The sequence below is a fragment of the Ammodytes marinus genome, assembly GCF_949987685.1.
Source record: "Ammodytes marinus genome assembly, chromosome: 5".
NCBI lineage: Eukaryota > Metazoa > Chordata > Actinopteri > Uranoscopiformes > Ammodytidae > Ammodytes > Ammodytes marinus.
Genome location: NC_137234.1, coordinates 27,225,249 through 27,242,415, shown reverse-complemented (window position 1 = coordinate 27,242,415; position 17,167 = coordinate 27,225,249). Strand labels below are relative to the sequence as shown.

At 39.8% G+C, this 17,167-nt stretch overlaps 1 protein-coding gene across 1 annotated transcript in view; it reads left to right on the top strand.

Annotated features, from left to right (window-relative positions):
- The window catches only part of LOC307250235 (spondin-1-like), an 83,043-nt gene that overhangs the window by 15,203 nt on the left and 50,673 nt on the right, over positions 1-17,167 (top strand). The window contains exons 3-6 of the mRNA XM_080027261.1: positions 505-638; positions 13,310-13,383; positions 14,699-14,821; positions 15,351-15,499. Coding sequence (XP_079883387.1) covers positions 505-638; positions 13,310-13,383; positions 14,699-14,821; positions 15,351-15,499 — 480 coding nt within the window. The remainder of the gene's footprint in view (positions 1-504; positions 639-13,309; positions 13,384-14,698; positions 14,822-15,350; positions 15,500-17,167) is intronic.

Sequence of the window (17,167 nt, the reverse complement as noted above, 5' to 3'; positions counted from 1 at the left end):
GGGTGAAGGTGTAGCCGTGTGCACTTTGTGTTATGTTCAGTTATTATCATTTCCTTTTTTTTAAGAGTTGTATTTAGGCCACGTTACTTAGTTTATTGTGTTTTTTAATTTTTTTTGTACATCGCTTTTAGTTACACCTGTAAATAAATCACATGTGGGATGAAATGGACACAGTTTCTTGAGTCTGCCTCCTACTCCTTTAACCACTCTGGTCAGGCTTTCTAGCTGTAGCACTACCAGAAATAACCTTTGTTTTCAAGAATATATTGAACCATATTGAACATGGCACTTACAGTAACGGTAACAAAAGGGCTCTTGTGGTTTTCATTTTAGTACCCGTTGCGTCATGTAGCATTGCAGTTTACTGCTAAGAGAGATCTGCTAAGAAAAAAATCATTTACGGGGAAAAGTGGACTTAAGAAAGAACACGGTGATATTTTATAAGAAGCAATGTTTGCTTCGGAATATGTCGATATGAAATCTTTCTTTTATTTTTGTTTCTAGATCATTGATGAAGACGACACACAGTTCATGACCAACTGTGCCCCCGCAGTGACAGAGAGCACTCCTCGCAGACGTACCAGGATACAGGTGTTATGGACAGCACCGCCCACTGGGTCTGGCTGTGTTATACTCAAGTGAGTTTCATTTTCTTCAACCTATACTCCTACCATCTTTAAAGGTGCCACAAGGAACTTTTAAATATTTCTGAAACAGTCACATCTTTCCTCTGATAATCATAAATAACATGCAACAGCAAAGAAGAGCAGCAGTGCAAAGAATGCTATTTTTATATCTTTTCTTAATATCTTTGTCATTGGGTACGCTCACCCAGGAACAACAGCTGGCCATAGTAAAAACACTGCCGCTTTGGTCCAAAGGGGGTGCAAGAATGAACACACAATATCAAAGTAAACTTGCTGATTCTTAAGGTAATACATTCATCACGTGAAAATGTAATCCATCTTGTGCTTTTTTTCAAATCAAATTACCGCACAGGCAGTTGCAAGCATGAACTGCTTTCGAAAACATTCTAAAACTTCAAAATCCACTCAATCAAAGTCAACTGGTCTGCAATGCTGGATGAAAAAACAAAGCCAGAGTGCATCATTCCAGGCAAAACGATCATTTGAATGTGTTTTTCTTCTCAGATGCCGATACCTAAAAATACTGAGTTGGGATTGGTTCCTGCTTAGTGATAAAAGTGTTAAAACAAGATATGAAGTAGAGATAAGGTTTACTGTGATGGATGACTTTACTCGGGAGCTGTCAAGTTCTCTGCAAGTTAGTTCTCCCTCTGTGGCCGAAATGAATGCTAATCAATAGTTGCCCGAAAGAAAATAAATACATCTCAAAACCATGTGCTTTGGATTATGGATAGCACTGATGGAAAATGGTTTAATATATAAAAAACAATCCATCTAGCAAGCTATATCATTCCACAATAGCAGGGGCACTTTGATATGCAGTTTCGGCGCTTTTTACCTTCACAAAGCACAAGGCAGAAATCTGGACCGCTCCACTACCAATGAACACTGCAACCTGGCATGGTCATTGTTTTTTTTATTGTTTTTTTACAGGTAGTCCTTATTGGCTATTAGCAACACATTGAGTAAGCTAATGTCAGGTGTTTCTGCAGAAGCAATGAGACACTGAGGCTTGTGTAAAGGGACCGGCTCTACAACTAAGAGAGACATATGATGATTACGGGGGGAGGGGGGGGACACTTTGTGGTTTGAAGCAGGTGTGACTGTCCTGCACTGTCACATCAATAATGTGTGTGTGTGTGTGTGTGTGTGTGTGTGTGTGTGTGTGTGTGTGTGTGTGTGTGTGTGTGTGTGTGTGTGTGTGTGTGTGTGTGTGTGTGTGTGTGTGTGTGTGTGTGTGTGTGTGTGTGTGTGTGTGTGTGTGTGTGTGTGTGTGTGTGTGTGTGTGTATGCGTGAGTGTGTGTGTGTGTGTGTGTGTGATCTCAGTTTTATGTGAGGGGGTTTTGAGATGGCAGCAAAAACTTCTAGAAAAATGCTGAGATTAAAGGATTGTTGTTGTATTTTTAATCTGGACCAAAATGTATTTTATCTGGACGAAAATACAACATTTTAAAAAATGTATTGAATTGAGCATTTACTACATTGTTTTATCAGGGTCATTGTAAAGGCTTTGAGACAATTATTCCTTCAGTGGTTTGAGTGTTTCCTCGTAAACAGGATGGTTTTGTGGGACCAGTGGTGTGCTAGTAACTGAAGCAGTGTGTATATGCTATGAATATTAATGATAGGAATATCACGATTCGAGAGGAATAGGAAATTGCAACATAGAAACTAAAAGATACGTATGAAAGAGCTTTTTTAGTAATTTAGTCAATATATGTATATTGTGTTTGAGTATATTTTAAAGCAGCATGTGTTGATGAAATACAAGTTATAACCACCACCATTGAGGTTTTATCACTTTAAGCTTATGTGGCTAACATAGGATGTGACTCTATTTAAAAGAAAGCAGGCTAAATATAAACATGTAGACTCTGAGCAGCCTTGACTTGTTGGTAGAGGCACACTAGCCACATGCACCACCTATAAAAAGGATCTTTTTTTGTTCATCCCAGCCATCAGACCATACGTCCATTTGCGCTTTTGTTTGTTGGTAATGCTGTTGCAAAATGTCACACAAATACACCCTGACAGGCGACACTCCTGAAATTGGTCTCAAGGTAATAGTACACCTACTCTATATGTCTTTCAAAATTGTCGAAAAATTACATAATGGATAGAAATTTCCACCCGGCTCTGAGGTGATGATGCATTACAAGCAAAACGAGGTCCAATTTATTTGACATTAAAATGCATGAAAACACATTTTGGACGATTATAGTCATGTCTGGTTATGGTCATGATATTTATTCTTTTCATCACATTGCACATTGCAATTTTACTAAACTTACTTTTTCTATTCTATTTTTATACTGTTTTATATTGTACAAAAAATCCTTTGCACAACTTAGTATTTAGAATGTATCTAATGTAAATATTGTTTAGGTTATGTTTATCTTATTCTGCTCTATATTTTTTTAATTTTTTTTTATCGTTCCTATTGCACCGTGGGCCAGTGATAAACGCTATTTCGATTCTGATCTATGTCTGTATTGCATAAATCAGAACTGACAATAAAAAACGTTGACTTTAAACACATTACACCCAAACTATGAGCGTAATAGGCTTCTAAGGATGATGCACTGATTATCTTTTCTCAAGTCCAATGCACAACATGCATTCATCCAGAATTGACGCAAAGCTATTCTGAAGTGTACACAAGACAAGTCTGATGGTTATCTGTTAATGATGTTTTGCCTCTTCTCTGAAGCGTGAACTCATTAAACGGTCCCTGTAATAAGAAAGACAGCTTCAGTCTCCTTCTCTCTTTGGCTTTCTACCTCACAATTTTTTTTCTTAATTCCATGACAGCCATGTGGCTCCTTTGAGAACAAAACATCATGAATTAATGCGTTCATCGTGACGTGAGCATCAAAGTGAACAGGGGGATAAACACAGACTTCACTGCGTTCCACTAGCTTGGTGACACCAGCCTACATTTCGGGAGCTGCAAATTTTTTTCTGTCTTGCAAATCAGTCTGGACTTTCTCCAATCTTCATGGAGATTGACCAGATTGATGACTTAATGAACTAATCAGGAGCTGCCTTCTACTAACGGAAGAAAAAGTGGGGAGGGCCTGGTCTGACTGGAGACTTAGTTGACGACTAAATGAACCAATCAGTGGCTGCCTTCCACTAACGGACAGGAAGGCAGTCAGAACCTGGCCCTGATTGGGCTCCTCCCCATGGAGATTTGAGAACGTCTAAACTGATCTGCTATAAAGAAACAAATATGACGGCTAGCATGCCAATGCGGCCAATCAAATGAAAACTCTTTCTGCAGATTAGGGCTAGGTGTGTGAACAACAGCAAACTTGAATTGTAGTTTACTTTGAACATGTTGTTGTGAATCACAACATGATTGAAAAAAAAATTGAAAAAATTCAATTTTCCAATCAAGGCTGACTTAGGGATTGATTTTTTAAGCGTTGTGACTACAATTTATTATTCTCCAAATGTCATATTTTCTTTTCTTTACAAATAGCTATTTAAAAAAAGACAACACCATGTGTAAAGTCCAATTTGTGATACCAGCATGAGCACAAACAACAGCCGATGGAAACTTGGAAAGAACACGCCTCTGAAATTGTTTCTCAGTCTTTCTGCCTCGCTCCATGTTTCTCCACAGTTCTGCTTTCAGTCTCTCTCTCTCTCTCTCTCTCTCTCTCTCTCTCTCTCTCTCTCTCTCTCTCTCTCTCTCATATCCAACTCCTCTGCTGACTTCCCAAAGGGAGTCACCTCCCTGACACACATCTACTCCTCCTCCTGTGAGTGAGATGCTATAACTTGCCCTTACCTCCACAGTACACTCCTAGCTGTTACTCTTTAATTTATCTGTGCTGCCTTATGACAGATGGCACGTAGCCATCCCAGTGTTTGCTAGTCCAATAAATCCATCCCTGCGTAGGGGAACATCTGCTATGCAAATTCACCTCGTATTGTTGTCACTTTTGTCAGAGGTAAGATAAAGATTTAACATTACCTCATCTAACGTGTACTACGCCTTACTGCTTCACTCTGTCGTCTTCCTTAACTAGCCGCTCTCTGCTGGTTCTCATTTAAATTCATTCGTAGAAACAGTTTTTTTTATGCTGCTAGGGGAACTCTATGGAATCCTGCCGTCAAGCAGCGGATGAAATTTTGCTCAGTAGTTCTGTGGTCTAAAATGTCCCTTCAGTGAAAATGTCTCTTTCATACTAGTCTGGCCTACCAGGTGTAGATAATTGAGATAAGCCTGTGGATGCTTTTCATCCTTCCCTTCCTCTTCCGTGCTGTGCCGTTTTATGCTCCCTCTCAGTACGGGAAACAATGTGTGTGCACGTATGTGTGTGTTTGTGTGTGTGCAGCCACATCGCCTAAACTAGTATCTAGCTATTGGACTGTACAATTTATAAAAGAGATGAAACTGCACACCCACACCCACACACACACACACACACACACACACACACACACACACACACACACACACACACAGCTTCACGTCAATAAAAAGTCTGCAAATGCGGTTCACATCCAATTTTTTTTTAAATGGTTAAATGTGTATGAGGTTAAATTCTGATTGTTTGTGTTCATGTTCATGCAACTAAAACTAACATCACATGGGAATCATATCTTTAATAGTTTTGTGTGGTGTTTCCGGTGGGGATTTAGCCATTCCATTGCCAACCTCTTCACATGCAAATGTTTCCATCGAAAAAAGTTCTGCAAGGACACACCGTTGCTGCTTGATTGTGATTGGTTAAAAGAAATGCAAGCAAGCTAAGCGACTGTTTTTTCCCCTTTATCTGAGAAATTAGCTGTAGTGTGGTAGTGTGGTCTGGGTTTTGCGAGACGTCTTCCGGGTGAATGTCGACTCGAGTTAAAACATAGCATGAAACTCCCAACTATGGGTCTTCAAACCAGAGCTGCTGCACATTCCCACTTAGATTCCACGTCACCCAATGTAGATGAGAAAGTATCAGCAAAACTAAATGCTCCTACATTTCCTCTGTATCTTCCCCAATCTGTTCCTCTCTCTGTTGTAGACATCACGTTGCCAGTGCAGCACAGTCAAACACACATTCCTCTCAGCTCATTCCAAGAAGCTTCAAATCTCCTTACATTTTGGAGGTGCTCCAGCATTTATTTTCTCTCACTATAGAAATCTCATTGGTCTTTTGAATACTCTAGAAAGGCCTCCAAGCCAACTTGAGCACCTGCTATTTTAAAATCAGGCAATTATTTTTGTTAGGAGAGTAGGATGATAGGGCAAAGCTGTTGACAGTGACAGCTGGAGCACTTAAAAAGAGGGACTCGTTTTTTTATTAGCAGATTAGCTAGAGATTGAGACTCTAGGTTTAAAGCCAATATTAAAATGAATAGTTTGACATAATGGGAAAGTATTCTCATGTGCTTTATTGTTGTGAGTTGAATTAGATAATTGATACCACTTTAATGATGTGTTCATATGTTGTCAATTGTCTGATTTATGATACATTTTCTTCTCAAAAGCTTGCCAAAAAATGCATTTGTACCATTGGTTTTGACCTGTAAATAGTATTTTTCTGATTTATAAAACGAAAATAGGCTGTATACCCAAAATTTGTCCGGTCAAAACTTTGGACTCAAATATGTTGTAAAACTGAAAGAAATATCTTAACTCTAACAAATTTGAATACTTATTTTTTTTAAATCTGAAAAAAAGCAATACACACATAATATACTGTTAATGTCTGTATTCAACTGCCAAAGTATCATGATATCTATGAATACAATTTTTTACCTATATATTCACCTGCAGTGTCTCGCCTAAAATAACTTAAAAATAGCACTCTCTCCATCATGTGCTATCTCGGCTCGTCTACGGCCTTACTGGCAGTGGAACTGACAGAAAACTCCAGGAAACAATGTGCAAAGTTTCTCCTGGAGGCATGAAGTGTCAGGCCTGCATGCCTCCCCCCCTCCTTCTCCTCCTCAGTTGGTCAAGTTCTTCCCCCCTTACTCTTGTCATCTATCCTGTGGAGCTGTGTCTGCCTTCAAACAACATGTAGCCCCAGGCAGAGGGGAACCTGCAGCTGCAAAAAACTTTCCTGCGGGCGCTGAAGGAGTCAACGCTTGTGTCGACCATGTTTTTAACTTTTCTGACACATATTTAGCTTTTGCAGTATTTATTTTTGAGACTGTGTTTCTTGCTGTTCCTGTGTGAGGTTTTGGCTCAGGTCATACAAGCCAACAGCAATTCTGGCATGAACGCGCACTGAGTGTACTATTTAGTCATTGTTACACAAGCGGTAACACATACTAATGCGTCTTATAAGGTAAAGTGAAGACGGCCTTTACTCTGTGTCTATTATATGAATTTTACCAAGCTTTTACCATAGACACACATTTTATTCAGTTTCTCAAGTGTGTTTTTAATCATTTCAACCCGGTCCATTCAACCAGTGACTAGGTTTGTTTTTTGTTAACATTATTGAATAGAAATCCATCATCGAATTTGCTTTTTATCCAATTTAAGTTCATTCCAAAAAGTTTTTCCAAATCACTTTTTGTCAAAATCAGTGAATATCTCTTTAAGGTCTGCTACCAATCCGCAGTGTGTGCGCTGGAAAGTAATCTGGTGTTAATACAGTCTTTTTTCGGATTGTGAGAAAATATATTCACTGATTTGGACTAAAATGTCCAAAATGTTCAACACTTATTAAGTACATTTTCTTAAGATTCAATTTAGATCAACGGAATGCGATTAATTTTTTTCTGGCAGCCTAATCAATGTTCACAAAATGCATCTGCAACCTGAAATTGAGACCAAGCGACATTAAAGTACCCTTCAGGTTACACATAGTCATTGTTACAATTTTTACGTGCAACTTTAAAAATCATTGCTTATTCTTGGTAATCAATGACCTTTTAAAGCAAACAATTGAGTTGCAAATACTGATATGTGGTTCTACAATCATGTTCAACAGAAAACAATTGAACTACACTCATGCATATAGACCTCTAAAAAGATCTTCCAACGTGTGATAGCTTCTGTGGATATAGACCGTTGGCACTAGAACGGTGTGTTTATATTCAGAGACAGTATAGAAAGAAAACAAATTAATTTAATTTCTCTTTCATGGGCAAACAGTCACCCACACAGATGTCCTCATTTCTCCATCTTCAAAGCGGCATCCAGCTGCGGCACCTTTTATGAGGAGGATTTTTCAGCAGAAACTTTTTTTATATTTCTGACTTGTTTTTCCATTGAACGTTTTGCTCGCGCCTTGCACAACAGTTATTTATACAGACATAGGAGATTGTGTATGTGAAAGATTGTGTGTTCGTGTTTGTTTGTTTGTTTTCTCTTCAGGTCACAAAGGACCTTCTAGTTCTGATAAGCCCAAATCTGGTCTTCCATCTCTAACAAAACTCCTGAAAATTATTTCAGAGTCTGGCAACGTTCGCACCCACGGCTGAAAAAGAGACAAGAGCAGATGAATAGAAAGAGATGGAATGTTTTCCAATCTAGGCTTTGGTGACCTCTTGATCACTTCTCATGTCCTTATCAGGTTTATATTTGATAAGGAGGGCTCCAACTTTGCCCTGCAGTGTTTTGGTTCATCACATTTTCCCCTCACATAAGCCCTCCCAACAGATCTTGCCATCAGCATTCTGATGTGTTACTGGCAGGGCTTGAGGAAGAGGAAGGGCCCACCCGTCGCCTGCTCACTCAGTGACAACTCAAGTCATACTGTGAGACTGGTAGAAGTGGCTTGACAGCAGGATCTAAACTGTTGTGTCTTTAAGCAGTCACACACACAGAAAGACTTTTTGGATTGATCACAGGAATACAGGAGTTCAAGTATATGCTCAACTGTCAGAAATCACTCTCTGGGTAATGGTTGCTATGTAAAGCCCCTGTAAACCCAAATCCACAAAATGCTTCTAACATTGTAATTTGGGGAGTTAGTGGCAAGATAGTAAAGCATCTGAAAAGAGTGGGGAATATTTAGCAACCCAAATGAAATATATGGTAATTTAGGTTCAATCAACTTTACAGCAATTCGGTTTTAGATGAGGCGGGCTATGCTCTGGTTTTTATTACACAGTAAGTATTTTGAACCAATCACGGCAGTTCCCTGTCTGAAGTTTATTTGAAAAAAGTCTGTCGATCTCATTTTCAGTTGGATGCTTAATTTCCTCGCCAACTATTGGCATGATTTACCCGAAATTTGTATGGAGATGTAGGCTTCCTGAGAGTAATTGCTAATGACTTGTGTGGCCTTCTGACCTCTCAGCAACACTGGTAAAATGTGACCATTAGACTAAGGCAATCTCCCCCCCCCCCCCCCCCCCCCCTGCACGTTGAGCAAAAACCATGGTTCAGAATGGAAAAAGCCAGCCAACTCAAAGTACAGTGTCCTGTGCACACTCATTTTCCATGCTAGTGATGTGGCCTTAAGGTAGACCAATGTGACGTCTGTTGATTTTCAGCCATTTTGGTCTTGACTGAAATACTCTCTAAAAACCATTGGATTTTCATGAAATGTTGTACCCATGCTCATGGTACCAAGAAGGTGAACCCTTTTATATTTACCCTGTGACTTTTCATCCAATACCACTACAAAACATAAACGTCACCCCTAAGACTAATTGTAATAACTTCAATACATTTTTTATTTAACTCCATCATCAGGTCAAAAATGATATTATTTTAAGTGCTTGCTATATGACCAAGTACCTACAAATATTGATATTCTCATCAGCCTCAGGTGTATTTTGGGTGTCATGTTAGTTATGATGCTAACACGGTAACTAAGCCTGTGCATATTAGGCCTGTTTGAAGAGGTTTTCTTTATTTGCAATATTCACTTATTCATTTGATGTGGAATCTTTGTTCTGTTTGCCAATAAATAGTGATGGTTTGAGTTTTGCGATGTTATTGTGAAACCAGTATTGTGAATCTTTTTGAATCGTGAGTTGAATAGATACCCTGATATAATTACAGATCATATTCTGTTTAACTTGCGATGGCGTTTATCCATCCTCATTAAAAAAAAACTCTATCTTTATATATACATACATCCAACATGTTTTTGCTGTTATCAGCATCAATCGATTGCCGCCTTTTCTGTACCCAAAACAAATCCCAATTGGTTCTTTACAAACTAATCTTTATTCATATTCTACAGACCCCTTGTTGACCTATTGACCCGATTCTCATCAATATGCAGAAGAATCACGTTATGGATTTCATATTTTTCTTATAAAGAAGGAAATTCTTCATCCTCGTCAATTAGTTCAAAGTCTCCCAGTAACACAGTTGTATAATGTGTCAGGAGCTGCTCTCTAGGGGAGCTCTCTGCATGGACGTGGAAGAGATATCAGGGAGTGCTGTCCAAGCCGTCACGATACACACAGGAGAAGACAGCTGACATGATGTTGAGATGTGGAATATATACTGTATCATGCATGAGGGACGAGATGCCAATGGGAGTACAGGGAATTAGAATGAATCTGTCAATAGCAGTGTGACAGATCAGGTGGAAAAATATAGCTTTTTGAAGTATTCATTGTTGTAAGGTTAGAGTGTGAGACAAATAAAAGTCTGACATGTTTTCAAGTGTAATCTTCATGGAGTCTGCTCTTCTAGGATTGTGCTTTACATTTTGCTGCCAGACATTTACAGCATAACGCAAAGTGTCAGAGGCATGTCACCGCAGCAGAACTGTGGGATGCTGTGCTGCTTGACAGACACATTCACAGAGAGCGGACATCTCCAGAGAGAAGCTGCACTGGCTGTGCCAATGTGCGGCAATGTGGGAGTCTCAATCTAAAAGGGAAGAGCATGGTGCTGATTGAATCACACAATCCCATTCCCTCAATGGGAACAAAGAAAGCTGCGATCAAATCTCAAGTGTGTGAGGGGAAAAGCTGCAGATTGGAAGCCTCTGTGATCGATTTAAAGAATATGGTTAATCTGTCTTTTCTGATTGACTGGATAAGGGCGAGGGACACAATGAGTATTCAAGAAAACACAAAAGAGGAAAAAACTGCTCCTTCAGTAGTGACGGTGTTGGTGGTTCAATTCCAGGTCCTAGTTATGGCATCCTTTAGCAGGATACATGTCTGTCTGTATGTGTGTGTGTGTGCAACACAGTCTCACTCCGAACTCGTTGAAAAGCTCTGCTTGGTCAGGGGCTTTTGGCGTTCGCTGCTGTTGCCAAAGGGTACCCGTGTGCTTCTTCATTCCACGCAGGGGGTTTTCAACTCATTTCAATGTAATCCCTCCGCGGCATATATGAAGCCCAGGGAAAGCGCATATTAACCTGATGGCATCACATAGAGACGCTATGACCATTCATCCCATTGGCTAAAGGAGGACCTGAAATCATGAAGTATTCTCTTCACTGGGGTTAAGGCATATTTACCTCTCGGGGAACGTTTGATTGTATGATAATAGTCCTACGATTTATATCACCATAGGGCTATTTCAGTCACAAAGAGGAGAAATGAGCTGCTGAGTGGGGAACACAGGAGCGGGGGTTGGTGACGGGAGACGGGCGATTTATTTAAATGTTTATATCCAACTGTTGTCAGAGCGGGAGGTGTGCGTTGTCTGGGCTTAAAATCATTTAAATTTGTAGCTCTTACTCTGGAGAAACACATATATTTGGTTTTGTCTGTATTACAAACAAGCCTGAGGTCCACTAGATAGTCATGCAGCGTGTTAAAAGATCTCTGTAGGTTCTGTTTAAATTGGTGCACCGAATCAGAAATGCAATACAGTGCTGTGTCGTCGGGGTGTGACAGTTTTGTAGCGATGGAACAATTTTATTTATATAAATTGTGGGAATAAGTAATTTCAAAAAAGCAAAAACTGTAGAAGTAGGTGTCTAGTGTGTATGAATGTATGGCTAGCCCATATTTGCAGGATACACGCACCATATAGACACAGTACATTTATTTTTAATTTAAAGCTGAATTATTTATAATTCTTGTATTAACAATATATTTTATGACTAAGTTTAATGTGAAAGGGGTTCTCCACAGATCATTATTGGCCAACACTGCAGTTCCCCTCAGCTTTATTGAGTTGTATTGTCTTTCATTGTTTTGGTTTTCCAGCCCACAAATGAGCCTCACAGCTCAAATTAGACAACTACACATTACCTGCTCTGGGAAATATTGGAGCATTTAACAGCTGAATAGCCAGAAACTACTCTCAGGAGTTGGTGGAGACCAAAACAAAGCACCTCCAAAACACCTCCATGTCCGCAATAGCAGCAGCAGCAGCAGCTTGACTCTATGGTGGCAAAAAAAATGTAATTCAAAAAAATAAATCAATCATTTCAGCTTTAAAGCAAACTTTAAAATACTATCTGTTTGTTGAAGCCCCTTGGAAGTTAAAGTAAACGGGCATGTAGCTAGCTATGCTGGGCCATCTTTCTTTACCTACCCTTTATATACATACCAATGTACAGATCCTAGGCTGTGTAGTAACACTAGCGTTTTACATTGAACACACAGGTAGCGAATTGTAAGGACATATTCACAGATTTTGACAAGAAGCGTTCTCCAGATTTGCTGACTCCACCTTTAATACCATGGTTACAAAATGAATACCCTAGTGGAAATTACGTGAGTTTGGAGTTCAACACTAGTTTCAGAATTTCAGGGTAAAGGATAAACTTGTTTTCATGACTCGAGCGCCCTTTCCTTATTTCAATTTGTGCACTCCAAGAAAATATCTATAATTTTGTCCCTTTTATAGGACCAGAGAAATATGCAGCAATGTTGTTAGAACTTGTTTCCTCCTTAACATGTCTCTATTACTGTCTTTCTTCTCTGAGGTTTAATGGACTGTAATTGGCCAATTTTCTAAATAAAGTAAACTCGCAAACCGACGCACAAATTGACTAGAAAGTGAAGAATGGAAATAAGAACACAAGGACGGAAAACATTTCTTTCCAAGGAGCCTATTCAAACTTAAGACTGATGACCGTTTGCCTCATTTGGAATTATAGCAGAATTGACATTAAAACGATCAAGGACAGCTCAACAATAGTACTGTATGTACTGTATATTTCACTTTTGTTTTTTTCAATTTGAAGCCCAAGAACTCTAGCCCGTGTTGCAGGGTATATTGCACCATATGTAGGATTTATAGCGGCAATATAACCGATAACTCCTATTTAATGTCCCCAGTCCCTCCTTTGTCTCCACAGCCAGTGTTGTTCAGCACAGTCTCATATCCCATTTTAATGTCTCTCTGCCGTATGAAGACCTCGCTGCTGCTGTGACACGAAACGGCTTCGAGAAATATAGTAGTTTTATAATCCTTATATACGCCATTTTTATATGGCGCGGCTATATATTTCAAGTAACATTTTTTGTGGGATTGTCCCAAGCAAGAAATCTACTAAACCTCTATCAACGGAATGCATCACTATTGGAGTACTACTTGTGAGTGTTGCTGTGAAAAAAGATCTGTTCTCGACTCTGTGTCTCTATTTTAGTATTATATCCCGGCATTACATGGTATTGAAAAGTGACCCACTACAGTTTTATCCAAATATTTTCATATATTTTTATTTTGCCACCTTCACAGTATCCAACTTCCGCTCCTATTTCAAATCTCTCATTAATACAATTTTTTTTCCTCTTCCTTTTTCTTCCCCTTTCTTGACTCCAGGGCCAGTATTGTCCAGAAGAGAATCATTTATTTCCAGGATGAAGGCTCTCTCACCATTCGACTGTGCGAGAAAGGTAATGTCAGGTGTTCACCATCTCCTTTATACTCTCCCCATGGTTTGGCTGCTCAATTTGTTCATCATTGGCTGCTCATCATGGGGCTATTATCCCTTGTTCTATCCAATTTTTCTCATCCTCTTTGGGAGCAGTAAAGCTGGCAGACTTTTCATAATGCGTTTTACATTATTTTTTGTATTGAACAGATTGAACATGGTCTGTCTTTGTCTTGTCTTGTTTTGGTGGTGTCCCTGTGTTTCCTGTTTTAGTTTGGTATGTCTGTCTTGTTTCTCCCCATGTCCTGTCAAGTTTCCCTCCTGTTTGATTACTGGCCCCGCCCTGATGTGTTACACCTGTGTCTTGTTGTGTCTAGTATATATAACCCTTGTCGTTCCTTTGTTCTTTGTCCTTGCATTCTGTTACGGTAGCAGGCAGGCAAGTAGGACCCAGATGGAGACGGTTAAAGTAAGGGTAATTTATTAGTTCCAAAATGCAACAAAAAAGGCCAACAGGCGAAAAGTCCAGGTAAACAAAAACACAGAGAAAATGGAGAACAGGAACAGCCAGGACAAGAACTCACCACAAACCACAATGCAAGGACAAAGAAAAAAGGAACGACAAGGGGTATATACTGTATACTAGAGACAACGAGACACAGGTGTAACACATCAGGGCGAGGCCAGTAATCAAACAGGGGGGAAACTTGACAGGACATGGGGAGAAACAAGACAGACATACCAAACTAAAACAGGAAACACAGGGACACCACCAAAACAAGACAAGACACAGACAGACCATGACAGTTAGATTATTCCACATTTGAATTGTTGCCTCCTTTGCACTTGTCATAATCATGGCTGTAGGGTTATTGTAAAGAACTTTGATCATGCCAATAAACGTTGTTCCAAACCGAAATATTACGCAAGCCAATCAACCCACCCGGTTTTATATTTGCTATCTCATCCCGCTATAACAAAGATGTCAAGTCGGAATTCCTTTGGAATAATTTGGTAACTCATGAATATTCTCCCCTTGACATATCTTTGCAAAACAGTGGCCGCGGCCAATGTTTGAATATTAATGAGTCTGCGTGAAGGCTAATGTGTCATTTGAATTCCAGTCTTATATCGGTTATATGATTTTTTGACACTGCAACTTGTTCCTAATTCTAGTCATTGGTAATCTATGCAAGTGTGCATTTGTGTCAAAGCTCTGACACCCCTCTGACTGAGTTTTCAATAATTTATGAGGGCTGTGCATCTTTTTTCTTAAATCTTTATCGATGAGTGTGTGTTTGTGAGTATTGTCACATTGTCGCCCTGTCTCCCTGCAGAGCGTGTGCCTGGTGAAGCCACAGAAGCTCCTGCCATCGAGTGCTGCGCATGTGGGACAGCAAAATACAAAGTCACCTTCTACGGCAACTGGTCAGAGAAAGTCCATCCCAAAGACTACCCAAGTGAGTATGCAAAACTACAACAGCCAACAAAAAAGGTTAAAGGTGAACTATTATGCAAAATGCAATTTTTAATTTTTCAACATTAATATGGGTCCCCTATGTGACTCCAGACTCCCAAAGTATGAAACGAACACACCATCACTTTTTCTCCACCGCCACCTTTCTGAAAACCGGTATTAAAAAACCCGAGTCAGATTTATAAAATTTGCTAATGACATCATTATCATTTCCAACTTTACTTAGCACTACCTCCACTGTAAGAAATACAACGTTTTATTTTGGACAATACACCATGAACACAGTTTCTAGTAGAAACCCAAATTACAACTTTGAACCTGCTAATGAGCATAATAGGTGACCTTTAAGTGAAAATTGTGATTGCTGATTAAGATTGTCAGGCAGACAACTATAGCTTCTCATTCAGTCCGCTAGTATTTCGTACTCTCTTCTCGTTTTACTTAACATAATTTGAACCACTCAAATCTTAATTTCTTCTTCTTTTTTTCTCTTCCTGCTTCCTGTCTCCCAGGACGAGCCAACCACTGGTCTGCTCTGATTGGTGCATCTCACCACAGGAGCTACGTGCTGTGGGAGTATGGAGGCTATGCCAGCGAGGGCGTGAGGCAGGTCGCTGAGTTCGGCTCCCCCATTAAGATGGAAGAAGAGATCCGACAGAAGGTAAGAGTTGACTTGGGATGGCTCCTCTGCGGGTTCTCACTTCTCACTCCATTTTTGACGTGGCAGTACTGTTTCCCCTCTCATGTTGGACTGAAGCCGGGTGCTAGTGGCGAAAAAAAAGAATTAGATGCATAAAAAACAAATAGATGAATAAATAATATCCAAGCGCTCCAAAATTTCTCAGATTCCATCAGTGCACAGAGTGTAGATACACTATCATCATTAGAGCTACCCGTGCCCTACTGCCATTTGTCGGGGGCTATTGCAACAAGCTGAGAGGTTAATGACAGGATGAAGGCATCTTGAATCCAGCACAGGCAAGCAGGCACAGACACACACACACACACACACACACACACACACACACAATTTTTGCTTGTGTCAAACTGGCAGCTGATGAATGCGAAATGTGGTGAAATTCTCATTTCCACATCGGGCAGAGCATTTAGGGCGTCTTAATCCCAACACCCTCTCATTATCTCTGTCATTAAACCAGATGCATGTTGACCATGCTTGGTGCTGCACTCTGCTTGAAATTCCTTCCTTTTTGGAAAACATCAGCAGACTTCTTTTGAGTGAACTGTGCCTTTAGGGGATGAGATATTTTTGGAAGGCATCCACTGTATAGCACCCTGAGAGGGACAGGCTGTTGCCTCAGCTTCTCAAGAGAGTCTGTGTGTGTGTGTGTGTGTGTGTGTGTGTGTGTGTGTGTGTGTGTGTGTGTGTGTGTGTGTGTGTGTGTGTGTGTGTGTGTGTGTGTGTGTGTGTGTGTGTGTGTGTGTGTGTGTGTGTGTGTGTGTGTGTGTGTGTGTGTGTGTGTGGGAGTGTGTGTGTGCGTGTGTGCGTGTGTGAACGCGAGTGTGTGTGCATGGAGAAATTCAAGCATAGCACAGACGGGGAGGAGTGCATGATAGGACACAGCTGAGCGATGTGCTTCAGCATACTTGTGCGTGTGTGTGTTTGTGTGTGTCAAACACTTGCATGTCTATTAGAAAAAAAAAGGATGGATGGGTAAGATGACAATATATGTGAGACAATAGAAATAATAGCCTCACTTTTAACCATTATCTTTTCCATCTATGTTGTCGATTCCAAACAAGCTTCCATGTTATTCCTCATCTAGTTTTGATTTTCCAATCAAAACGGGTCATGACTTTTCTCAATTTTTCCTCAGTGAAGATAACAATAATACTAGTGTAGTGTACTGGAACATTGCATGGAATTGGCCAGATGATAAGCCATGGCTTCAATTTCACTCAATACAATGTAGCTTGCTTGCCCTAACCCTTTCCAAGTTTTTAACAGATGCATTCAGATGTTCTTGAAAAAGTTAGGTTTTTTTTTCAGTGCAGCAATTTGCATTCAAATGATTTCTCCTTCTTGTGGTAATTTTAACACACACAGACAAAACGCATACTTCTGGATTTAGTGTGACTCACACAGCACACAGATATCATAATAATATCACGTGCGAATAAATGTCCATAAATCCACACGGACATGATAGAAAAAAAACATGCTCCTTTTATAATTCCAGAACTTGCCTGACAATTATTCAATTATCAAGCGTTCTTCAGTATCCTTTGACAGTTGTCTGTACATCCATGGCTACATTGCAAACGAAAACGATTCACTTTTAATAGTTCGAATTTGGTCAATTTTAGGCCT